Source organism: Tigriopus californicus, chromosome 7, assembly GCF_007210705.1.
Source record: "Tigriopus californicus strain San Diego chromosome 7, Tcal_SD_v2.1, whole genome shotgun sequence".
NCBI lineage: Eukaryota > Metazoa > Arthropoda > Copepoda > Harpacticoida > Harpacticidae > Tigriopus > Tigriopus californicus.
The window spans coordinates 12,046,673-12,071,918 of NC_081446.1; the positions used below are offsets into that span (position 1 = coordinate 12,046,673).

Consider the following 25,246-nt stretch of genomic DNA (forward strand, 5'->3'; position numbering starts at 1 on the left):
GATTCAAGCTTGGTTCAAGTTAAAGATGTACGAACTAAAGAAGATGAGAAAGTCTTCCATTTTAGGTTTCTTTTCAACCTTGTTTATTGTTCATCAAATGGGCTACATACAATTCCTTTTTATCGCCTTTTTTACTTTGATTATTGAATCCTAAAAACACACACGTGATGGTATTCACTTACTTGACCGCGTTCATCGAACAAACTCCCTTACAATCAACCGGTAGAGAAAACAGAACCGTCAGCTGAAAAGAGGTGGGGCAAATAGAGGGCCAAATTAAGCCAATCCTTGTACAAAATTTAATGGTGGCCTAATTCGTGCATCTTTCTCTCTCACTTGGTGCTCTTCCTGGTTCGGATCGTCACTCATATAGTCAAATAATTTCCAGTCCATCCACACGGTGTGAGTGTGTCGGTGTGTGAGTAGCACACATGAAAAGGTATACAGTAAGTAGTTGTAGTAGAAGTAGTAGTAGTAGTAGTAGTAGTAGTGGGCTCATTCATGTGCATTGATTGAAGCAGGTGAATCCCTTCCTGTCATCGGTCGTCTCTAGTGTCTACCTTAGCAGTACTCCCGCCCTCTCCTCCCTTTTCCTGTCGTGCCCTCTAAATAGGAGGAGGAGGAGGAGGAGGAGGGCTTCTCTGAATAGTCCTCTTTGCCTTCCTTCCCCTTCAGAGTCGGACCCACTCCCCTCCTTTTCCAGGTTGGTGTTGTTGTTGGTGGAAGGGGCTGGAGATGGAGATGGCGTGCTGCAAGGTGATCTCTTGGGGCCATTCCCAACTCTTGTAACTCCCTTCTGATGAGCTCCTCGTGGGCTGAGCGGAGTTTGTTCATTCTCCAGAGGATTGCCCACGACTTGTCCAACAGAGAAACAGTACGAAGTTAGTGTAGGTTAATCGGAGTCCACTGGGGAAGACGCCGAAGAGAAGGATGACGATGATGTTGATAGCCAGGTGAAAGGGGCTCGTAGTGAGGGCTCAGGTAGAGACGACTTAGCCACATTGGGAAACGATACGGCCATGGGAGTAAGGAGAAGGGGCTCAGCCCTTGGTGGCCTAGGAGGGGAAGCAGGTATCGTCCTCCTGCTCCGCCTGCTCCTCCAGCTCTGTAGAGAATTTACTTGCAACAGGTTGTTTGATTGAGTTGGCTATGGTGAATCAACGGGAACTTTAGGGAAGTTGGTGAACGTGTAACCTAAAAAGCCTTTTTACCATCTGTTTCGGAGGACGTTTGGTAAATTTCTACTTGGGGAGGTCACCCCATTCGTGTTCCTTGCCTTTTGGGGTGTTATTGACTTCATAGCTCACAGTTTTACCCCAAAGCTCCTTCATTCAAGGGGCCACCATGGACGAACCCGACATTATGAAAGAGGAGGAGGAATTGGACGATGAAATGGACGAGATCGACGATATGGCTGATCCACTCAGCTTGGTTAAAGTGGGTCTGACCGAATCCATGAATGGATCTTCGGATGAGGACGATAGTGATTCCTCGAATGAAGATGACTCGGATCCAAGCAAACATCAGTGTTCAGAGTGTCAAGCGTTTTTCTCCACGTCCAAGAATCTCAGACAACACTTTCGTCTAAGCCATCAAAATCAATGCTATTGGACGTGTTTTGACTGTGGAGCGGTCTTCAATGATGTGGAACTCTTCAAGTTGCATTTAATAAAACTACACAAAGTCACCAAAGAGGTGTTCAGTCTAGATGACCCGCAAGAGAACCCGGTGCTATGTCCAAAATACACCATGGAAGTGAATATCCAAACCTGTCCCGAGTGCAACATGCAATTTGGTAGTAAAGTGTCACTGAACATCCATCGCCTGAAGCGGCACATCTCAAAAACCACGTCAAAAAATGTCCCCTGTCCGGTGTGCCAAGAGGAGGCCGTAGATCTCACAGCCCATGTCAGAAAGGAGCACAACATAGATGGAGTGGTGTGTCCTCAGTGTGGCAAGATCTTGTCTAAAACTTGCACCCTTAATCGGCATTTGGAACAAGTTCATCTAAATCTGCAGATCCACAAACCGGCAAAGTGTAATCAATGTGGAAAGGTCTTTTCCAAGAAGGGCCATTTGGACCGTCACATTCGAACTATTCATATGGGCATCAAAGAAACGTCTGAGCCTTGTCCATACTGCGGCAAGATTTTCAGCACCAAATCTTCCCTTGAACCTCACATTCAAATGGTAGGTGACTTCTGCATACTACTTAGGTTGGCAGAATCAGACGCCTTGAAAGTAAAAATATTCTGTGATTAGACCTACATAACTTTTGGCTAGTAATCTGGTAAAAAAAGATAACAATTTGGGACTTTCAAATGCAAGAGTGATTGCTTTGAGGCACGGAATTGTTGCCAACCTTGGCATTCTCTTTGCGGTATCCTCGATTTACAAAGTCACAATTTCAAAAATATTTTTTTGTGAAGGCAAAAGAGGCTTTAAAGATTCACAAAGGATGACTGACCTATGCATTAAAGTTTACTTTTTGGTTATGTACTTTAAACTATTGGTCATTAAGCCAACGGCTGATTGTTTTAAATCAAACAATGACTAGATGCGAACAATTCCATTCCAGGTTCACCAAGGGGTAAGAAGGGCTTGCCCCGAGTGCGGAAAAGTACTCTCCGACCTGTGGAAGCACATGAGAACAGTCCATGGGTTCTATAGACGCAAGGCCAAGATTCCCAAAGATTCCCTGGAGATGCCATCCGCGAATGAGGTCCTCACACCCTCCTCTCCGCCTCCACCAGAGCTGATGATGATGAAGCCAAAGAAGCGCGCTGGCTCCGGATCGCCAATGTCCATGTCGCCCACGTTCGAAATGCCCAGCCACATTCAGGCTTTGGTCTCGAAAGCAATGAACGCATCACCCACTCCCCCCAAGCCATCTAAACGACGGTCGTTTCAAGCTGAGCCTATTTACGATGGATTAGAGATTGATGCCACCAATTTAGAGGAGGCCATGCTAACTCCGAGCGTCAAGATTACGAAGATCCGGTCCACGAACTCTGCCAAAGGCAAGATGAACCAGGTTTCGCACAAGTAAAATCGACACGTGTGAAGTTGTACAAATGCCCTAACACCTTCCCCAATTGGTAGCACAAAAGTAGGACCACTTATGCTAGAGAATTATATATCTATGATAACATGTGCAATCGACCTTTAATCAAGGAATTGATCGCCTCCTCTTAAAAAAAGTTGTTGAATCTGTTACACGAATGAAAAAAGGAAAAAAAAACCTTTTTCAACACAGAAACAATTGGTTTTAAGAGTTTTTATTGAAAAAATGTTTAGGTACATTAAATCTGGCAAAAAATTACTACATAGATGACTAAGTATTACTTCAAACTTTGTCCAGGTTGCGTTTTTTTGTTTTTTCCTTTTTTTCTGGCCAATCTATGGAATGGATTTTGTCTCAATTGGTTGTGAGTTGTAACAGTAATGAATGTGTCGATTTTCCAAATTACTTTTTGAGAAGGATATTAGTAACAATTGTGACCACAAGACATAATAATTGATAATAGAAGGAGTAGTGAAATATGATCAAAGTATTTCCTTTTCTTTTGTCAACAATACAACAGAAACTTCTTTTAGAGAGAAAGAGAGATGGATAATCGAGGAGGGTTGTTCAAATCTAAATTTTTCAGCATCACTATTTCTCTCAAAATTCACACACCAAGTGAACTAGACAAATAGAGTTGTTGAGTTAAAGGTGCTCGCTTGCAACAGTCTCAAGCAGATTCGAAGAAGTCAAAGAGGCGAATCACATGAGTGAGAGGATTAATCAATTAGTCTGTTAAAGCTCAAGAAATATGGGTGCTAATGGGTTGAAAGAAGGATCATCAATCAAACAGTTTTTTTTTTTCAACTAAGCTCGGAACGGGGTAAAGTTGAACCAAATTTCTTGACAAGAACGAACGAGAGAGTTCTTGTCAAGAGGCGAAAGATAATGTTGATGACCAAAGGGCGAGAGGTCCAACCAAAAAGAAAGGGCCTCAGAGGGTCGCAACCTCGGCCTCGCACGAAATGAACTGAACAATTCATTGTATTTGACAAAGCAAGACCTGAAGAGCTTAACTGTGAGAGAGCGATCCTCGGTTGGTCGTCCGAGGACGGCAAATCGAGGTCGTTTGAGGATGTGGATCTTGTCCGTATTGTACACATCAATGACATCCATTTTTACTGTATACTTCATAGCAGGAGCAAACGCACGGAGTACGTGTTTGTATGCAATGGTGGTGTGAGGTTGGGTGATTCTCAAAAAGTTGTTTCCCAATCAGTAACGGGTTGAAACGTGTGTCCTCGAAAGCAGGATTGACAATACAGATCAACGACTAGGATGAAGAAGATTTGTTGGATGTGAATGAGGAGGACCAAGATGAATTAGAACTGAAACGTTAGGATTGCATTGTTAGTTTGGGGAATTGCCACGGCAACACAAGATTGAAAGAAAATCTGGTGGTTGAGATCTGACCATAACGGAAATTCTTGGAGGGGAAAGGGTACATAAAGGTTGTTTGCTTGAATTTGCCAAAAGCGAGAACAGAACGCCTTCTTTCTTGGCAACTTTCTTCAGATTGAATCTGCATTTGCTGTCGGGTGTTATTTGTCGTCTTAGTACGGATGGATTTCAAGTTTTGAGGATGTCCTGGCCGCTCAAAGACAGTCTTAGGTGCTGGAGGCCTCAAAGTACTTGTAAGTTGGGTTCTCATATCCGTTCATTTGCATGGCTGCCACATGGCGTTCCTCAGGGCTGGCGGTTTGATCCACTTCAACGAAACCCTAAAAGAACAACAACGAATGAACATTAGTTCAAGATGCTTTGAGCGTTGAATAGGCGGAGGAAAGAGTGAAGCTTCAAAGCCAACATCGACAGCGATTACACAAATAGTCATGCAATATTTCAGAGCTGTAATGGATCCGAGAAGCACGTGCAGAAGCCGGAGATAGATAGGTTTCCAGGGCATCTAATGTTTGTTACCATGGTCCTAAATCGCTAGGTAAAAACTGTCTTTGCTCTAGAATCTAAGAATACAAGATTAAGGGGTCCGTTTTTTGATAGCAAATTGTCTGACAAGCTCAAGAAGCCGAGACGCCAAACAAGCAACGAGCAAGTTACCAAACATGACGTCAATCGAGGTAGTCATTACAGGCAAACTTGAGCCTCCTCGTTGTTATTTAGATAAAGGTGTTTTTGGGCAAGCTCAATCAATTTTCTAGTCGGAGTCCATTCATGTCTTGTCGGTCCAAATAATTTGATTGGAATTCAGTCGATCCACGACTAAACAACGTGTACTGTATATGCACTGACCAATAATGATATGAACAGAAACAACGTTATATAGAATTGAGCCCAAACGTAATGTAACATTGGCAGGTATCTCTGTTTCCTTTTATTGGAAGTTCTCTGAAGATCGACCAATAATATAGGGGAATACTACAAAATCGATGGAGAGACAATGAGAGAGAAGCGAAGCGACGAGAACAAGAGGTGGAGAAATATGATTCGAAGCGATTTGAGTGAGGCGCACCCACCTTCCGATTGAAATTACTGATGCGAGTGGTTTGAACCGACACCAACTGACAAGAAATTAAAGAAGAAGGTGAAGCAAAGGTCACAGGTCAACCAATACAGTAGTAATTCAGAAGAAAACCAGGGTAAAATGGAAAGAGAGAGTAACAAAGACGAATGATTTACGGGCGAGCTGTACAATTTGTCGAAGAAACAGCGGTGGCGAGAAATGCCCTTGAAAGCTTCAGGAAGGCCACGGACAATTTGATCAGCCATGGAATGAGTAACATTGAACAGTTCATTCGAAAGCACACAGCAAATTACTGAAAGATCCTACACACAAAACAGCCCACCCCCGTCCTTCTTCGTTGCTGTCCCAGCCCTCCCCCCTAAAAAGTTGCCTCCTGACTTTAGGGCAAGATACCCGGGCAAAATACAGAGTGGGGTGCGGAAACAAAGGCTCAATTCAAGGTCACTCTAGACCGCTTGGGGTCTTATCAAAACTTCAAGGCCAACGTTTTCGGTCCCTCTCCAGATTGTAAAACAGCACCAGCTGACTTGACTGCATTGCAGATTGAATGGAATGGGAAACAATTTTGTAAAACACTCAATGGAACATTAGGAGCCATCGTTGGCTATCCAAGGGGGAGAAAAGTGTGTGAAAACAATATGTGGGTGGAGAGGCGGGTAAAATATGGTTGCAAAAGTGTTGGATAGCTTACCTGATGATGGGGGTGCTTAGCATTCCTCTTCCTCATAACCACCATTCCAGCCACCATGGCGGCCATCAAGGCCACTCCGGCGAAGGCCAGAGTCATGTACACCGAATTATCCTCCTTCATGTCCACACGTCGGATGGAAAATCCCTGAAGCACGTGTAAGAAAAGAGAGATCGAAAGTTAAGACCTATCAGATATGAAACCTCTTGGTCTTTTGAGTTTTGTGACAGATCTGAAGGGCGCAAAATGCTTAGCCAGGTATGGAAAAGAGGTTTACAGATCTAGAACAAGAAGGCTAGGCTTGTTTTTTTGCGCCAATCCAGCACAGAGGTTTAGGAGTATAACACCAGATTATTGTTATTACCCTAGGGCCATCTAGGCTCATCTAACTTGAGATCCGAGGCAGCCTTGCCCGCCTGGCCTTGGCGATCGCTCGAGAAAGTTTCAAATCCCGGCCAGTTTATGGGGAAACACTTACCCGGGACATTGAAGAATTGGTGGTAGAGTTGAAACATACATTTTACTATTCTGAGTGCACTATTTTTGGATGGGTCACGTCGAATTTATCGTTCTTTGTGTGCAATTTGGAACACTTTGGAAAGTGGTTTGAGTACGTGTGTCTTGCATTTATTTTCTTCGTGTCGTTTTGAGCTAGGTAAGATTGTCTTTTTGTTGAATTGCATGCTAAGCCTTTCACTGGGGCGCATATTTTTGCAAGAATAATAAATGCATTCCAAGAGAGCATGTTGCAAGTTTCTTTTGTCTCAACTAAGCCATTAACAATCCTCTTACCCCAAAACCTTGATGAAAGTGAATATTCGATAAATATGGATCCTATATGCAATGTGAAGGAAAATTTTACAAGTCCATTTCTCCCACATGATGATCTGATAACCAATCCCACGGCTTTCAGCCAGCTCGAGACGTTTTCTAAACTTACGGACGAGGAATGAGAGATTTCGTGAGTCTGGGCATGAGAAATAACCGGTTCCAGCTGTTCATGGTGGTGAGTAGCCGTGGCGTGAACCTCGATCTTCAGGGATTTCTTTCCCGATTCAACAACGCCCAAGTCCATGGCTGGAGGCAGGGCCGTGGTATCCACAGTCTCGGAGTGAGTGGAACTGGTCTCGGAGACTTTCTCCTCCTTCTTACGCTCTTCAATGCGCTGCTTCTTCTCCTCCATTCGCTCCATTTCACGCTCTAGGAAAATGAATGAAAACCGCGAATTGAGGTCAGGGATTCGTGTTGGCGTTCCCTTGACTGGTTTTCTCATATGGGCGAAGACAAACACCGTGACTACTGAACCCTCAAGTGGGGAATACCTTTCAGATTTTTGAGGTTTGTGAGGGTTCATGAAATACTTGTTCTTTCAATAGGCAACAAGAACGCGTTATGGAAAGAAAAGACAATACCTTTGATCTTGCGCTGAATGTCGCTTGTATAGTTGTCGATCATCAAGGCCTCATGATCCTTGTCCATGCGGATCAATGCGGCTGGGGTGTTATCTCGGGATCGGAGAGCAATCAAGTAGTCCTCCATCAAAGGTAGGATCTTCACATTCATATCCTGGTAACGAGAAAGCATCTCCAACGATTCGTTGACCAAGCGGTCGATATCGGACAGATGATCGATAGTGATTTCACGCTCACGCTCGGCCTAGTTAAACGAAAAATAGAGTATGTAGATTTGAACTAAAAATTGTCGTGTAAGAAAGCCTTTGAAGAAAGTACCTGCTCAAAAGTTGTTTCCAGAAGATGTTTGTAGTGTTGAATGGTGTGGTGACGGTCCTTATGCAGAGCCCGGAGAAGCTTTTGCAGACATTTCTGGACGCGGTGAGTGTTGGGAGGGCTTTGGTTGAGTGCGTTCGTGAAGCAAACCATGGAGAGTTTCTTTTTTTGGTTGATTTGAGAGATCACGCGTTGTTGATGCATGGCTTGAAGCTGCCTTTTCTCGGCCTGAGATTCCTCCTCTAGGGCTTGGACTGTCTTTTGGAAACGTTCAGTCATCTGTTTCTTGAAATCCTCGGCGGCCTTGGAATCCTTGGCACGCATGTCCTGGTACTTCTCTTCTAGGTCGGACCAGTCTTTCATGACCTGGAGATTAAAAGTTCCATTAGTCTTCTGTCACATCACCTCTCAGAATAGTGAAGAGAAGAGGCGACAAAAAAAAAGATTGTCGGAGATGGGATCCGTCTCTCCATCCATCAGCCTTGAATAACTTGGTGGTAGCCTTCCCTACCTCCCAACCATATCTTGGGGAAACTTTTCCTTCCGTTAGACTCCACGTACCAGAATATGAAGGCTCAAACGCAATGAACCTAAAAGCCTGAACATCCTTATCAATACTTCAGTTCTTCACGCCCAAACTGACAAGACTTCCATACGTACTATAAGAAATGTTATGAAACCGGATACCAATTCATTACACGATATGGATCCAAGAATGCCTACCATTTGCTTCAAGTCTTATTTTGACGAGACTGACTGTTTCCTATCATATCCCCATTTCTTTCGTAAAGGCATATCCGTGCGAATAGGCCTGTTTCTCAAGTTGTGTCAATGTTTTTCTGCTCTAGGCGACATGGATCTCTCGTTCTATATAGGTCCTCTCTGAGCCTCAAATGGAACAACCTTGGATTGGATGAGGTCACAGATAAGAGAACGAAGAAAGTGCCCTCTCCTTACGTGCTCCCTGCTTTCTGAAGAGTTGGTTGGCTTGGTGTTGTTTTTTCGCCCGCCTATTTATTTACTCACCCACCCCTACAGACCAAAGAAACAAACAGCTAACCAACCAAGCCCGTTTTCATGTCGTAAACAATTTTCTCGTTCCCCAGCAATACTAAGCCATTGGTGTTTCGAATGGGAACTGATCGTTGTTTTTCAGAGGGGCAGCCAAGAGAAGAGTCATGGTTGATGGGCGCAGTTTTGATGCATATGAGTACGACTCAAGCCTGCGTTCCAACACTCTTCAAGTTTAAATCGCAAAATCTGCTTGGTAACGCTTCCAATTGGGTTGAGGCAATTCATTTTCCCGAAAAAACATGTCATGCTACGCAATTCCCCACGAGATGCTTGTGGTTCATGAGAGTTAACTTCCGGTACTTTGAAAACAACGGCTCACCTGGGACACCTTGGCTCGGTGACGATCCTCAAATCGGTGTTCAGCTGCTTTGTAGGAATCATGTTCCTCCTTGGGGTCGTAATGGGTGAAGTAGGGGTCAGCTGTGGGTCTAGCCGTGGTTGTAGTCGTGGTGGTTGTCGTAGTAGTCGTGGTCGTGGTTGAAGTAGTACTGCTGGTTGGGGACGAGGTGGAAACGGACGAGGATCCTTCCTCCTGTGGGAAATGTACGGCAACTTGAATATCACCCGCTTTCTTCGAGGTCTGTGTTAGTAGTTGATGATTGGTTGGTTAGCAAGATGGGATCGTTAGCAAGAGAAGAGAGAGAAAGAGAGAAAGTTGGGATTCATTAGCCTTTGATATCCCCCAGTAAAAATTCGAAAGCATTTCCAATTCTAGGATCTTGTCTCATGCATTAATAATGATTCTCATTTAAATGGAAAAATGTCTAGCTGATCCCACTTGATTGCATTACTCTTCAGCAAAGTCACTTGGCCTGATTGTGAGACGAGGACTAAAATATCGTTTAGGTTGTCATGACATTGCTCTTGAGAACGTTTTTGGTCACACGCCAAAACTTCCAAATAAAGAGATGGTTGACATTTCGTCGTTGTCTTGTTATTTCAATAGAACATGTCTACAAACTTGAAAAGCAATCTCAATGTTTCCCAGAACGTGTGTCAGGATCCTAACCTAATGAAACGTAGTACTATCTTTTCTCTTGTGAGTCTCAATCCGAAAAAAAGAATTCGTATCGTGTGGAAGGTTGTCTCTTCTATTACCTTCAAGCTACTTTCTTGACTCGATCATACGCTCCTCGTTTTTCCTAACATTATCCTCACAGAAGGTATACAATTTGAGGCTTAGTACCATCAGTGAAAGAGATACAGGAGCAACCAGACAACCACCCGAAAGTCAGTTTCATGTTGCCTTTCCAAAGAGAGAAGCTCCGACAAGACTCTCTATAACTATTAAGAGGAAACGAGAGGTCCTTTGATATCGGGAGAGGTTCTCGTTCCAAATGGCATCACTGATGATGTTCAACGCACCACCAACCTAGAGACTAAAGTACACCAACCCAGAGAGGAATAATAACACCAAGAAGAAAAATCAAGCAAGCGTAAAGTGGCCACTGAGTCATCCTGTTGCCAAGACATGTAGGAATAACGAGCTAGTGCCCGATCATTTAACTGGTTGTTTTAGATCTATACATACCGTATGATTAAAAAAACTGAGATCAAACATCTACTATTTTTTGGGATTCAAAGCATTGAAGGATTTGAATTTACTTTTGTTTTTACTTTCTTTCTTTTATTTGTCCCGAATAGCCTAAAGACGCTTATCTGCTTGGTCACAATTGTTTTCCGTTCCAATGTCCAAAATGGCATAAAGCGGCAGTTCTAAATGTTTTCTGTTTGGATATATATTCAAGTCTTTTGGGATATGTCGGGCCCTATCTGTGGAGAAAGAAAGCGACAACGAAAGAAGAGAATGCCATTTTCAGCTTGGAAATACTAGCAGTCCCAAGTGATATTGTTCCCTAAATGAGATGATTCTTGAATGCCGTGGAGAGTACGAATAGAAACGGGCCAGAAAACAAAGGCCGGCCTCAAGGACAGAAAACGCCGCCCTTTGTTAGGATCTCACATTACCTCAATGTCGTCGTCGTAGTACTCATCGTCGTACTCATCATCATCGAAGGTATCGTCATCGTCCTCATCATCCCACCAATCGTCATCCTCCTCCTCGTACTCTTCTTCATCCCAATCGTCATCCTCATAGTACTCCTCATTGGTATCCGATTTCTTCTCAATTTCTTGAAGCTTGAGCTCATTAGGCCAAGCCGAGGAGATGGGTTTTTCTAAAATATGGACAAACATTGAAATCCAATTGATTCGGATAATAGTCAAGACGACCTATTTCACGTGTGAAAAAAACGGCCATATGGTTGATATAAAAAAAGAAAAGAATGGTCATGAACGTTTCCAATTACGATCTTGGTTTGTTGAAAAATATTTTCAAACAGGGTCACAGTTAGAGTTGGAATACTAAGTTTTTGGGGGGAACTCTAGAAGTGCTTCCAATTCGAACCACGTGTGGCGCTTTTTATGTGCTGTTGGAGGGTGCTGCATATTTGAGTCCGAAGTTTGTTCAAAGATAACAAGCTCTTTCAAAAAGGGAAAAAGCAAACATTGAGTTATAGCATCAGTGCGAATAATTCATAGGCCTGTTTCCGAAAGCATTTCAATGTCCAAAGAGTAAAAGCGGAAGCAGTCAGTAACCGGTAGCATGTTCAAAGGAAACCACTCCAACCCTAACAGCAACTTTCCGCTTCCAACCAAACTACGCAAATTGATGCATATTGGAACAATTTCAATGGAAAGGAAAGCCCATGGAAAAAGAACGGACCCCCCTTGAGACTAGGAGAAAAAATGGAGGGTCATAAATCGCTTGGTGTCATATTGAATCACATTATTGATAAAGTGCTTCAAAGAGTCTCCTCCCTAGCCAAATGCAGCGACAGCTGTCACAACGTGTGAGCGGGAATTTCGATATTCAGCACTTATTCTTCTGGCTCGATAGTATTTCCGGGAGTACCGGTTTGATTGAGGATCTTTAGGCCTGGAAAGTTGGCATGGAAAGCGATGACGTTGAAGAGTAGACAAGCTTGGTGATGAAGGCCTTTCCTTTCTACTACAGATAAGTGAGTGGAAAGCTCATGGTTGAATAACTTCCAAAGCTCAATGTGCTTATTAGGTTACAATAGCACGGGGAAGGAGGCTCTTAAAACCTATACAAAGGCAAGGAATCAGGATCCAGACAAAAAGGAGCATTCCAGATTTGGAAGTACCACCTAGACCTTCGCAAGCAAATTGGATGGAACCAAGTTAATCATTGTCTTTGCCCTTCACATGTACTTTTGATGCAACGAAAGGTTTATTTGATAACAATATAAACGCTAACGTTCCACTTTACGTACGTAGCTTTTTGATAAATACTGGAAAGCTTTCATGTTAACTTTCCAGGATATCCAATGCCCACTCAACTATCCCGTAATTGCTTGTGTCAGGCGTCCATAGTCAGGCTTGTTTTGGGACCAATTACGTTTTCAGTTAGACAACCTTGACGGAAAGAAACCTTTCAGATAGACCTACATTTCATATGGTGCTTGAATCTCAACACTTGTTTAAAGCTATTTCAAATCAGATTTAAGAAGCTTTGTTTTCATTGGCATTGCCTGCGACCAAACATTTGCAGAAGCAATATTGACTTAACTTTAAAATATGCTATTGACAGACTTGCTTCATGCATAGATACAGTATCTCCAGTATTCACCTTTCTTGGCGGGAACAGCCTTTGGACGATCTCCGTGTTTAGGACAGCAGACAAACTCGACCCCTGAGAAGACGTCGATTCCGCAGGGCAAGAGCATGGCAAAGCTGTTCACTTTCATACCGCGCTCTTGGCAAGCATTGGCCGCGGTCTGATTCCATTTGTCAAAATCCCAGCACCGTGTTTGGTTATGGATATGATCGAAAAGACAGTGTTCCGGGACCAGGAGAGCATCACTTTGGAAGGCTCCAGCTGCGGATATTGTTATTTTGGAACAGAGGCAGACAGAAGATCCAGATGGTAAAGCAAGCGTGTTAAGGAGGAAAAGGAAGGAGATTAGCTCGTTAGATGGAAGAAGGCCCAAACACCGGGATAACTAATTGTGCTAAAAGGCTGAGTAATTTCTCTTCATTTCGAAAAGCCAAGGTTGATCTAATCCGATTTAGAGGAGCCCATATCTATGCTCTCTCGTGAGGCAATCTTTTTACATTTTTGTACTCCTAAAATTGCTTTATCTTCCACCTTCCAAAAAACACTTCAGCAGATGAGTCTTTTTGATGAAAAGACACATTGGTGGTTTCCAAGTGTCCACGTGAATTCCAGAATGTTTCATCTAAGTGTAAGTCGACCTTTACCGTACATGCCGCAATTAAATTGCTCATGAAGTTGAAATACTCACAACTTACATATACAGAGCGTAGTAGAAAAAGAAAACCAACTATGCTAGTCGAACACTCCAAATCTTTCGCTTACCCAAACATCTGTAAGGCTTAACCCATCGAGATGGACTCTTGCACTTCTTCCGTCCGAGCTTACACCAATTTCCAATCTTGACGTAATGGCTGCCTTCCACGATGTTATTGATGTCCATGTCGGGATAGACCTGGAAAGAGAAGACGTAGAGGATGATCCACATCAAATAGGGAGCCTTAATTGGACGTGGTGGGATCGTTAACAACAGACTGGGAACATGAAATTTCCAGGGATTAGCATGTTAAACATTGTAGAGCACGGTGTTCTGCTTGAACGCAGTAAAATCATTCATGTCTGCATTAAACTCAAGAAATTCTAGGGTGTCTCTCTCTCGGGCTTGGAAAGAGACTTCATGAGAACTCAGAAGCATCTAAGTCGTAGTGGAAATTGCAGTGGAAAACTCTCATTTCCATTCCAGTCCCCTCCAAAGCGACGAACACAGCCTGATTTCGTTAACTACCACACTTGTTTCGCCATCCATTGATGACAACTGTGGCCTCGATTATTCGACATACATGCTCATCAACATTTCTCCGTGAAACCCAAGGGAGGGGGGAAAAAGGGGCCACATTTTCAAACTTCTGGTTCCTGGTTGACTTAATGTAAAGGGGACAGTCTGTTCAATTCCAAGCACGATTGAGCCAAGACTCCCTTCTAAAAAAAACGCACTTCTTATATTTTTATGTCCATCCAAGCACCCAACCCACCCATCCATAGTTGGTCCTTCTTTCTTATCCTCTACGTACAGTAGTTGACGTCTCTTCTCTTTGCTCCCTTTCCCCTCCTTCTTTTCAAGAAGGATCATGCCACAGGCTCTTAGAGGAACCCTCTGATTAAGACTCAGATCCGTGTTCCACGCGCTTGGGACGTGGCTCAACTTTTTTGTGCCCTGGCTTACGAACTTTCCCAAGAACTTGACCACAAACGGTCCCACATGGGCCTGAAGAAGCTACAACAGCGAAGGAAGCGAGGAAAAGTATGCAAACAGCTTTTTGTTCTAAATCTGGCCAAAATGGGATCCTAGTACACCCGACTTGATCCACGCCAAGTTCTTGAACCTCGGGGTCTCAATTGTGCTCTATCGTAGAGAGCTATGATAGAATGAATGCAGTTGGAACGGCTCACTCCCGGATTGTATCTGAACATTGGAACCTAATGTTATCAACGATGTTAAACAAGATTATGAGTCGGATATTCGTCTAGCAAGGCTCGTAAAAAAATAAGTCTTTTACTGAGGCAAGATTACGGCACAGCGGCATTATGCTGAAGAAGGATTTCAATTTGCCGGAGGAAGTATTAATGTTCATATCCTCGTTTATAATGGACCAACGGGGTCGGCTTCTGCTCGTACTTCTAAATTGTGCCAAACATCATAGCAGTTGAAAGCAACTGGCACAATTTAAGCCCTTGTTTCACACGAAATGCAATTCTTTTCTCACATTTAGAATATGGGCTCCCGAAGGAAGAGACGTTCCGTTGTTGGCTCAACCCTGAGGGTATCCAGAAAAGTTGGATGCCTGAGCAAGTAGAGCACTGAATATTCATTACGGACAATGCCGTTTTCATTTTAAAGGGCGCTTCATCTTACCTACTCCACATTGCTGATGGTGGCATTTAAAATGGCTTCTTGAAGGTCTACAGAGGTTAAGTTTCGTAGTCTCAGAGTAGTATATAAAGTAAATGATACTTCTCACACAACATGCCTTTTGAATGGATGGAAGGGTGATGTATAGTTCAGCATTAAATTCTTAAGCTCCTCCGTAGTTCACATCAAGGTATGGATCGAACTCTAAGACAATCGTATATTGAAACCGGACCCTTGCAAAATTTCAGAATTAACAAAATGTTTGCAAGTTTTTTTGAAAATAGTAAATAATTTCTTTCAGAACTCTCAGGGGAATCAAAGAACATTTCAATTTACAGTTTTTTATCTACAAAGTTGTAATTACAAACAATGAATAAAACTTCTGTCTCAAAAGAAATCTCAAAAATTTGGTAGTAATTTCGCACAGAAAAGAGCCTCAAAATTTCAGAAAAGAAGAATGATATTCAAAAGTACAGCAATTAAAACATATTCTAGAAAATTTTGTTGCTACTCCAGCTATCAGGTAAGAAGAAGATGAAAACACCGGGTGCATTCAGGGGCCCTCTTGGAAATATATAAAAGATTGTGACAAAATGTACTTGACTTGCTGGAATAGTTTGCATTTTTTTGCAAAACTGTTGACATTATTTGATTATTACTCAATCTTGACACTTCACAACATCTATGGGACGAATTGATTGTTGCATTTTTATTGCGCTTTTTTTGTAAATTACATTTGCATTTTTCGGGCAGCCCTGTTAATTATAGAACTTACGAACCATGTTCTTTTTGGCTTGGCTTGATGTTTGGATGATGGTTTGATCCCCCGGCCTGAAATCAGTTGTCTAATTCCAAGAGGAAGCTCAAATCCCTCGAAACTATATGAAGGAATAACCATGCCGAACATCAATCTTTGAACTTTGTCAAAGCGACACTGATTTATCTACCTTTGGGGAGAAACTCGAAACAAATTGGGCTGAGTCAGAAATTGAGATCGGATAGCGAATTTGGATGTTACGTATACGGTGCTTTTTTGGATTGTTCCACGGAGAAGCTGTTGGCATAGAGCAATTAAAAACTTGTTCCATCCCAAGTCAGTGGTGCAGTTCCACAACTTTTCCCATGTCCCACATCTGTAAAGCTTTTTCAGCACATGAAAAATCATCTCTTTGCTATGGTAAACGTAAGGCAGCGAACACTTAGTGGATTTCCCACCACACAATTTTGAACCTTAAAGAGTGGGAGTGAAGCACAAGCTCATTGAGTTGGTCCAAATCTATGGACCAAAAAGCGCCCGCCTAACGGAACCATTGACCAAATAAAGTCCTTTGGTAAAATGGCATAGGGACTACCAACGAGCCTCCATTTTATCCTTGGAACACATTCAACTGGAACGCTCGAAGTCATTGTGGGTGATGCATTGACCCCTTTTCTCTTCGGGATCGAGGAACTTCAAAGTGGAACGAGGCTATCCGATATTGAGCAATTTTATAGTCTATTGTTTAGCCGGGCATTTCCATTTGCAATTACATTCCTTGTTGCCATTAGAGGTGCCTTTTCATCGTTATGACAGAAAGATTGGGGAGGGCGTAAGTGGGAGAGTTGGTACATTTGAGAAACAAAATATGACGTTTGGGACATGAAGCAATACTGGGTAGCCTAGAACGGAATATCATAGAATACACCAAATGAGGAACAAAAAGCTGTACATGAATCTTGTGCTCACATAAAAGAATATCTTAATTTTCGTGGGTTCTATAATTCTTTTAATTTTTAGGCCAGGCTTATTATCTATTTTTATTGGGTGAGATGGGTTAGGAGTGTCTTCTTTTTTACTGGTAATCTATTTTTTTAGGGATAAATCTCTAACGAAAAATATTTCATTTATTAGACACAACGACCCTTTCAATTCATATAATGCTTAATTTGTCTCCTAGTCAAAATACAATCTGGATTTGGTCAATTAGCAAATCAGGGATGTCGTAACACATAAGTGTTCAAATGTTGCAGAGTTAAGCAATAACATTTGTTCAGTTTTTGTGAGGACATAAATGTTATAACACAGGTTTTGCTCTTAAACCCACTTTTTGGTTTGAATTGGCATTTTCCGTCCTCGAGACTTGCCTACCCTGCATATTTGAATAGCAAAAGGTTTTCATTAAGCAACCATTGGAACTTCAATCACAATAAACTTGTTCTTTGCTCCAAAAGCCATTTATGACAACTCTGTGACTATTTACTTCAATTGGGACACCCTCGAATTTTATCGTACAAATTGCATATATTCAGATCTCATTTTAACAATATGGTTCGTTTTCCGAAAAAGTATTAAGCGTTCGAAATTATTGTTAGTTTGAGACTCTAGCATTCGCTAAAATATTATACTCCGGAATATATTATTAAATCGAGCTCCGACTGAACAGCATTCAACGATGAAGGGTATAACTCTGAAGATCTTCTTGGCTCATATATTTGGCATTCCCCAGTCCATTTTCTACATTTCTACACGCTCCCCAGTACGAGATGAACGATGACAACTATCTTTGACAGATTAGGTAGCCATGGTCGGAATGCCAGAAGAAGCCAAATGACAATTGAACCTACTACACCGTGACTCAGTCAACTGGGAAAGGTCTTGGTCCGAGTCAAATGAGTTCCTCATTGGAAATTGGTCCAATATTTACTCTCATCAAGATCCATGACCAAACAAGAGAATGGACAAACGACGATGTGAGAGCAAAACAATCTTGTTTGCTTTGCAACTCGCACCATCACCATCGTCCTGGCTCGTCTTGCTTTCACTGGACGAGGGAATGTAAGGGATGGATGGATGGCCTTTGAGTTCACAAAGATTCTAAAGCATTAAATATTATAAATGCGATCACTAATCGTTGGGGCTTACCAAAACATGCAATTAAAATTGAGAGGAAAATGTTCTTCAAATTGCTAGAAGAGAAGACGTTCAAAATTGCAAACGAGTTTGACAATATTTTGGCTATTGGTTGGAAACAAAGAACGCAAGCGCTTTTAATGATTTGGTTTTGAGAACTAAAAGTATTGAGCATTTAAGTAAAAAATGCATAATCAAACCATCTACAATCAAATAGAAATATAACCATCATATTGAGAAGCATAAGATATTAATCAGACGAAGCCAAAAATAGTAGCCCAGATGTTTTTGAGAAAATTAACAGATTGATTTTTGGGCTTGGCCAAACCCAATAAAAATCTCAAAATGCAAAGAAATCACAGAAATTGAAGAAAAATGGACTTGCATATGTTGAGTCGCCCTATTAATCATCGTTTAGCAGCTAACCGATCTCAATTAGATCACAAATGTACGCATATAATGATGTCAAAAATATGATACTATGTCAAACGCAAACTTACCTTCTTGCAATATTCCAAGATTTCCACCTTGTCTGTGCGGCAAGTGGACTTGTGGTCAAAATCAGTCGCCCATTTGCCACTTGTCGTCATGTATTGGTTATGGAATAAGCGATTGAGTTTGTCACCTTGCTTCTCAGGGCAGATCATGGCAACCATTGGATCGTGGTGCTCAGACGTTGTCGACTGGAAAATAAAAACAAAGACAAGTTTATTAATTTGGATTCATCTTCAAAGTACCAGAACATCAATCTGTGAGACTTTTTAGGCTTCTTTACGTTATAATCTGATTTTGTCTAATCTCTGGGGAGTAAATGTCATCATTATCTCCGCAGAGACCAGTCGCTCTTGTTCCCATTCTCATCAGCTCTTGACAAGAACTAATGAGCTTGCTGGAAACCAAGGATATCCCAAGGCCAAACACTTCTTTGTTGGGTCTTAGCTTGGCTCTCTCTCTCTCTAACCTTAGCTGGCCAGTGTTTACAACAATTGCAATGAATCCCCAAAATAGTGCTCATTCATTCAGCTTGTTATGTTGTGACCGTTTGGCGCTTATACTATTCATTAGCAATTCCTGCCAGATCAAATTATGGCGAAAGGATTTCCACCAGAGCCAGAAAAGCACCACTGCCATCTGTGTAGATTTGCCATTGGTTGTCGTCAACCGAAAAGCCGAATTACAAATGACCTCAGGAAATCGTTGTTGCATGTTCCATTTCTCGTTGATAGAGCGACGGTTCTGTGGAACTGCGCAGCCTTCGCGCTCCCTTTGAACCTAGCGAAGGTAATAAAGAAAGGCTTTGTTTGACATTTGCTCTTGGTCTCGGTACAAGGACCGAAACCTTGCTGACTTCTAAGTTCCATCGTCCCTCTAATCAAGACAAATGCGTCTGGCCAAGCTGGTACATCCTGAAAGCCAACTTTATGTAGTGAATGTCTTGGATTATGGCAACCCTGGCGATTTCGCTCAGGAAAATGAAAATACAACCCAAGTCAGTCGGAAAATTTGGCATCGGTAGGTCGGCCTGAAGGCTGTGTGTTTGTTTGATCTTTCTTTGGAATCCTATTGTCTATTTCAAAGGCCAAGAAGGCCAAGGCCTCAGAAAGGAAGGGAGACAACCTAAGGGAGTTTGAATAGGAACAGAGAAGCGGCAGGCAGCCTTCTCCGTTGCATTACCTTGATTAATTTGAAATTTCCGGAGCCAACGATGATTTTCATTTGGACTTGATTGAATTAGAAACCAACATTTAGATAGGCCTTCACTGACACAAAAGCCATCGCAATTCTATCCTTGAGGATAGTGCACTACAACAAGATCAAGGCCAAAACCATATCTTGTCCATGAATCACATCTATGAATATTTCATAAGTATAGTTTGACTTCGGCGATGCACAGCACATTCTGGAGCCGTCTGAAGAAAATACTGAGGACACATGACAAGAGCCATTTTTGCAAATTCAACCAAGCATGAAATCAGTATAGAAACGAAAGCCCGAGAATGGACTGGAACTCCCTCTCAAAAAGTAATAAGAAGCTTCGTGGGATTGCTTTCTCAGTGGTTTAAACTAATATCTTGGGATCAAAGTTTTCTGATGTAATAGAGAAAATACAAGATGATCTTGAAAACATTTAATCAGTAGTATTTGCCCTCTTTAGCAATTCCTAGAGGACTTAACGACCATGATGAAAGCAAACGCAATGAACTGTGTCGACCAGGAAACGCAGACGTCTTGAAAGTTTTAAGGCATTGTGTACATTGTTGACTCACATGAGGTCATTTAAGTGGGAAAAACAGTCACTTCAAAGCTTAAAGTGCATCCATACTAAAATATGCATCCGAGTATTTACACTAAACATTTCTGAAGTCTGGATTTTTCCCCTCAAGTGTATTGACCACACAAACTCCGGCGACACTTTTGTTTACCTTCACAAGGGGAAATCAACCCACGAAATGTTCAAATAGAATAATACAAGTTGGAAACGTTTCATGTCAGAACGCGGTTAGGTGAACTCATAAAAGGTCTGGCTTTTGATTTTAATATCTTTGTAATAAGCTGATACACCTTAAAGGAGAGAAATGACCTGTATTACAATCATCTGCGTCTTCCAGACCAGCTGATTGCGGGATATTCTTTTATGGCAAGAGGGAAGTGGTGCTTCCAAACTCTGCGCCCTGTCTCAGTCTCTATTCATATCAGGAGGGGCTGCAGGGCTCGTCAAACTATAAAACCCTGGCAATCCATTTGGAATTTGCATGCCAAAGCAAGCCAACTTGAGAGAGGTTTGGCTTGAGATTTACACACCAAGTTTAGAATGAATGAAGGAATTCCATAAATGGTTATCACGGTCCAAAGACGCCTTGTCGAAACACAGGGTGACGAGGGAGCTCGACTTGAAAAAGACTTTCCTTTCATTCAGTATGCCTTTGCTTACAAAGCAAAACAATTGTCTTAGATAGAGCTCTTAAAAGGCTAGGCTTTCATATCGGAGATTTCCAGAACACAACTCACAACTGAAGATAAAGAGAGTAATCTTTACATTGTCTGTTTCCATATGGTCACCTTTTACTCAAGGTAAGCAAACAACAATGAAGTCTTGCTCGTTATTTTCCGTTCTCGCACGATGTGAGTCACGTAAAACTTCCAAAAAAGATGGGCAAGACGAAAGAATCTCATAAAGGCGCTGGATGCCAAGCTCATGACGAGCGAGTGCACATTATTGTGTTTCTACAAAGATCAAGCTCTACTTGCTCCTAGATAAAGTACTCCTGATTACTTTTCACCTTCTAACTAACGTACCAAGGAAATAATGTCATGTGATTGAACTTTAACTCAATTCTAGGAAGAACTCTAAGGCTTCGAATAGTCTCTGTGAGGCAACTTTGTAAGGAAAGAAACCACACTTGTCAGGTTTCTTGAGAATGATCAACCATTCAAGTTTATGAAATTTCAATGCAGTACAGGCGCAAAAACATGGATGAGAATGGTTTTATGGTTGAATGGAATGAATTCTCAAGAGTCAACACCGAGTAACCCTCATCAAAAAAGTGTCATTCACGTTTTTGGGCTTATCATCCCCGAACATCTCGACCCAAAATCTAGCGTGCATACGACAAAAGGTGAGAAATGGGTTCGTCGTCCCCATGTCAAATGTTCAAGCGCTCAACTCAGACAGTCTGTGTATCCAAATTGTTGTTCATCTTGAGCAAGGAATTGGTTTTCACATTGAGAGATAGAATCCAAGGCATGTACGTATGAGAGTGAGTCGACATTTTTGAAAAGCAATCTTGATCCTTGGTTCATGCCCAAATCTCAGTCAAGTAAGACCCTGGGATGGCAGCTAAAGAGGGTTATGGGTGAAGGGAATAACAGCGAGAATCTTGTGCCAAATCAACACAAAGCTCAGCTTCCTCCTTTGGTAGCAAAAACTTGGACTCAAGACATCATTAATCATGGGAGGCAATGACATTGATCCGAAACAACAATTCGCAGTCACGTGTGTTCTCGTGGACAAAAGTGGCTTTGAAGTGTCGTTTTAACGTGAACATTCGTTCATCCGCCCTCAAATTTGGGGAAGGGGAACCCATTTTCTTCGAGCAATTTTGGCGAACGGTCACGTTGTGCACAAAGCGGATATAAATCACGAGGGACTTTGCGGATTTATCCACCCTGTGGGTGGATCTTGCTCGATTATGGAGTGACTTTCTTGCGAGGAACTTTTCAGGAAAAGAAAAAGTCCACCTTTCTCATCAGTTTTGATTTTATTTCATGCCTTGAGACAGTTTCGTCCTTGTACACACTGGGATGCCCAATGAACTAAGGGCCCATTGGACCCCAAGTGGGACAAGGCAAGATCTTGCCAAGGATGGGAGAGATTAAGTGCCCACTTTATCTCGTTTGAGCTGCACTGTGAACCAGGGACAAACGAGTCTAAATGGCACAAAATTGGAGGAGGAAACTTGCACAGAAGAGGATTCAACTATTTGCATGCGAAAGCCCAATGGCATGGCAATAAACTTGAAGTTACGAATGTACGGCTTCTTTTGTCTCTTTTTGTTAAGATGGAGTGCAAATGGATCATACACAAAAGAATCGAAAATAAATCATTCAGTGGCGCCTCTGGTGGTGAACTGGAGAAACTCCTCAGTTTCAGACCTCCACCTACGCCAAAGATCGGAGTCAGTGTTCAAGGTGGAATGGTTTTAACAGTTCCGTTGGTGGGGAATGCGTTTCTTGTAAAAACACTAAGGAATTTCCAATTCCGAGGGGAAATGAGGCGTAGCCAAGTGCCAACCTTGGATAATCAAAAGGCCGGACGAAAAAAAGTTTGGCACGTTGAAAGAGAGAGGAATCGCTAGCTAAGAACAAATCAAGAAGGTTTCATCCCATTTTGCTAGGGGTAAAAAACTCAGGTTTGGACCTTTACACAAACGCTTACTTCCATGAGTTCACCTCAATGTCGGTGCCAAAGATTGGGGTGCAAAGACTCGAAATTAATGATCCAAAGGACCAAGAATTGCTCAGGAAAATACGTTGGCAATCAATTCAATCACAACAAATAAAGTATCTTCATCTTCTCCCACAAAAATAGAGGCTTGTTTTCCAAATACTTGCGGTCAAGTTCAGCTAATGTACTCAACAGCATTGCACTCCATACATCCTCGTCAAAGGCGATGTCTCACTCATTTATGTCCCCACCTCAACTAATAGCATCTGTCATTTGCTGGTCCACTAATTTCTTTGGCCTTGTGCTTGTGCCAACCAGGTTCTTCTAAGATGTGGGACTGGCAATGGCAGACCTTCAATTTTCTCTGAATGCCTTGACAGACCCTAAAACATTGGAAATGGGTTACCCCTCATCATCCAATGCAAGACAGTCGAGGGGACGGCATACAACTTAGTGAACATGGAGTATTTTCCTGGGAGCTTTGGAGCCTTCAGTAACAATTTCGGAAGAAAGGACCAATACTTGGCTGAGTTGGCCAAGATCTAGATGTGGGTTAGTCCCACAGCTTGGGGAAGGAAATGAAAGATGGGGCCTTTCTTCTTCCTATCATCGCAAATGTAGGGGATATTTTGAATGGTTGAGCTGGTATTCTGGGAACCTTTCGGGATCTTGAGAAGTGTTATTGGAAATCAATTTCCGATACCTTCGCCTAACCATCATGCCTTTGCATATTAATGGAGTTTAGAGGGCAGCACTGGTAAGTACTATGTGAGATTTAAGTATACTACACATAATCTTAGAATTAATGGGAGGAGCCTTGAGGACAATCGAATTTGGCAAATGTTTGAAAAATTGAACATTCCATTTCAGATGGTTATGCCAAATCTACAAATGTGCAGGTAAAAGAAGTTCCTCGATTAATTGCAAGAACGTTTTTACTTTTATATAACAAAAAATGCTTCAAAACTTGAACGGAGAAAAACTCATTTGTTGGTCAACATTTCGAAAACAATCCACTTCAATTATTAGATGCTTTTTCTCCCTAGCTGGTCAGACGTGGCTAATTCTTTTCCCTTCATGGAACGTGTTCCCAGGGTTAGTATCAATACGGTACCGATGAAAGGAAGATGGAGGATTCTCTTTGTAAGGTTTCGGAATGGCCGTGATCCTAAATCGATTCGCTCGCCAGGAGAGCCTTCTCCTCCTTCGTGGTAGCTCTCTCCACAGTTCATGCTCAAGAGAAAGAGAGCGAGATGCAATCTCCATTCAAAGCGACAAAAATTGATGAACCAGCCCAATCAAATCACGACCACCTGAGTCAGCTGAAGGATTTCTTCTCCTTCTCTCTCGTCTTGAGAGCGTTTGGCCTTCTGTCCAGATGGACCGATAAGAGGGCCTTGCTTTCAATTCAAGGCCAGATCGAGCAAAGTTCTCAAACAGGTTTTGTAACTTCATCCGTCCGCTTGCTCACTATGCCTCCCTACCTCTCTACCTCCTTTCCATTTTGAAAGAAAGGAAGCAAGATTGAACGCAGGTGGCCAAATTGACTGGATGTCACTCCGTGGTCAAATTAATGGCCCTCTGTTGCACCCAATCACCCTGTATTGTAAACGAAGTAAGCCATTAAGGGTCGTGCAAGCCTCGGTCGGAAATGGCCATCCAATGGCTTGCTTGGTTGGACAAAGGCTCACCGGATAGCTCCTCGGCTTCCTATCAGCAAGCACCATGTGTGCGTGCATTTATGACCTCTACTCAATTATGTCCCCGACACATTTTGTCGCCCAACAAGCCGCAAAAGCATGTGTTCCGATACCATCCGACCATCAGAAAGAAATATCCAAAAACCAAAAATATAAGCAAGGCGTCTTCTTGTCTTGCACGGTGTCGACACGTCGCCCTTCTGTTTCTGACCCTTTTAGACGGAGAGGAATCCCAAAGGACCTCATTACCTGCCTGCAGTAATGTCGGCCCGATCACGTTGGAAGGGAACCCCTGAGCCACAGGGTTGCCATTTTTGACCCCAACTTAACCCTCTCTAGAAAACAAGCCCTAGTAGTTTCTTCAGATAACACTCTTGGCTGTTGGTTATCTATGGCATAATTTTGAGAATTTATTAAAGTCTCGAGTAGGTTTAGCAACACTGACATGGTCGTAGTAAACCGAGAGGCGAATAGCCCAGGGTGACATAAAATCAAATGGAAGTTCGTTGGCAAAATTGGAGGGGTAAAATAAAGTCCCTTTTTTGGAGAGGGGGAACAAACCTTCCCCTTTTTAGAAAGCGCCCTAAATGTACTTGGAAGTACCCTTACTTACAAACACGGGAAAAACTTGAGTGCCAAAATATTGAGGCGCCGTATCAAAAACCCCGTTACACGGTGGATTCGAAAAC

At 42.4% G+C, this 25,246-nt stretch overlaps 2 protein-coding genes and 1 long non-coding RNA gene across 12 annotated transcripts in view; 2 read left to right on the plus strand and 1 right to left on the minus strand.

The window, feature by feature from the left end:
* The first annotated feature begins 223 nt into the window (after positions 1-223).
* LOC131884293 (oocyte zinc finger protein XlCOF22-like) lies at positions 224-3,153 on the plus strand. 7 transcript variants are annotated; one of them, XM_059232023.1, is made up of 3 exons: positions 224-446; positions 1,337-2,190; positions 2,579-3,153. In XM_059232023.1, the coding sequence occupies exons 2-3, from the start codon at positions 1,345-1,347 to the stop codon at positions 3,047-3,049; spliced, it is 1,317 nt and encodes a 438-aa protein (XP_059088006.1). In that variant the 5' UTR covers positions 224-446; positions 1,337-1,344; the 3' UTR covers positions 3,050-3,153. The 7 variants fall into 7 exon arrangements, with proteins under 7 accessions (XP_059088006.1, XP_059088001.1, XP_059088003.1 ...); XM_059232018.1 differs by having other exon boundaries at positions 224-439; XM_059232020.1 differs by lacking the exon at positions 224-446 and adding an exon at positions 543-703.
* Positions 3,154-3,262: 109 nt separating this feature from the next.
* Positions 3,263-25,246, minus strand: part of LOC131884291 (amyloid-beta-like protein) — a 28,425-nt gene continuing 6,441 nt past the window's right edge. Inside the window, exons 2-12 of one of the 4 annotated variants that reach the window (XM_059232015.1) lie at positions 18,413-18,595; positions 13,438-13,567; positions 12,688-12,936; positions 11,004-11,212; positions 9,355-9,567; positions 7,965-8,327; positions 7,647-7,890; positions 7,175-7,434; positions 6,238-6,381; positions 5,539-5,583; positions 3,263-4,785 (exon numbers count right to left, since the gene is read on the minus strand). In XM_059232015.1, coding sequence (XP_059087998.1) covers positions 4,672-4,785; positions 5,539-5,583; positions 6,238-6,381; positions 7,175-7,434; positions 7,647-7,890; positions 7,965-8,327; positions 9,355-9,567; positions 11,004-11,212; positions 12,688-12,936; positions 13,438-13,567; positions 18,413-18,595 — 2,154 coding nt within the window. In that variant the 3' untranslated portion in view covers positions 3,263-4,671. Of the gene's footprint in view, positions 4,786-5,538; positions 5,584-6,237; positions 6,382-7,174; positions 7,435-7,646; positions 7,891-7,964; positions 8,328-9,354; positions 9,616-11,003; positions 11,213-12,687; positions 12,937-13,437; positions 13,568-18,412; positions 18,596-25,246 lie in introns of all 4 variants that reach the window. The other 3 variants (XM_059232013.1, XM_059232016.1, XM_059232014.1) reach the window with 3 other exon arrangements.
* Positions 7,407-7,890, plus strand: LOC131884296 (uncharacterized). Its single transcript, XR_009373707.1, has 2 exons — positions 7,407-7,545; positions 7,611-7,890. It is a non-coding gene; the product is annotated as an uncharacterized LOC131884296 (long non-coding RNA).

What these genes read in the sequence shown, in the direction of transcription:
- LOC131884293 (XM_059232017.1), top strand. Translation starts at nt 800, where the DNA reads ATGAGCTCCTCGTGGGCTGAGCGGAGTTTGTTCATTCTCCAGAGGATT. An exon ending in CAACAGAGAAACAGTACGAA is followed by an intron (nt 882 to 1,336) that starts GTTAGTGTAGGT and finishes CCTTCATTCAAG; the next exon opens with GGGCCACCATGGACGAACCC. An exon ending in TTGAACCTCACATTCAAATG is followed by an intron (nt 2,191 to 2,578) that starts GTAGGTGACTTC and finishes ATTCCATTCCAG; the next exon opens with GTTCACCAAGGGGTAAGAAG.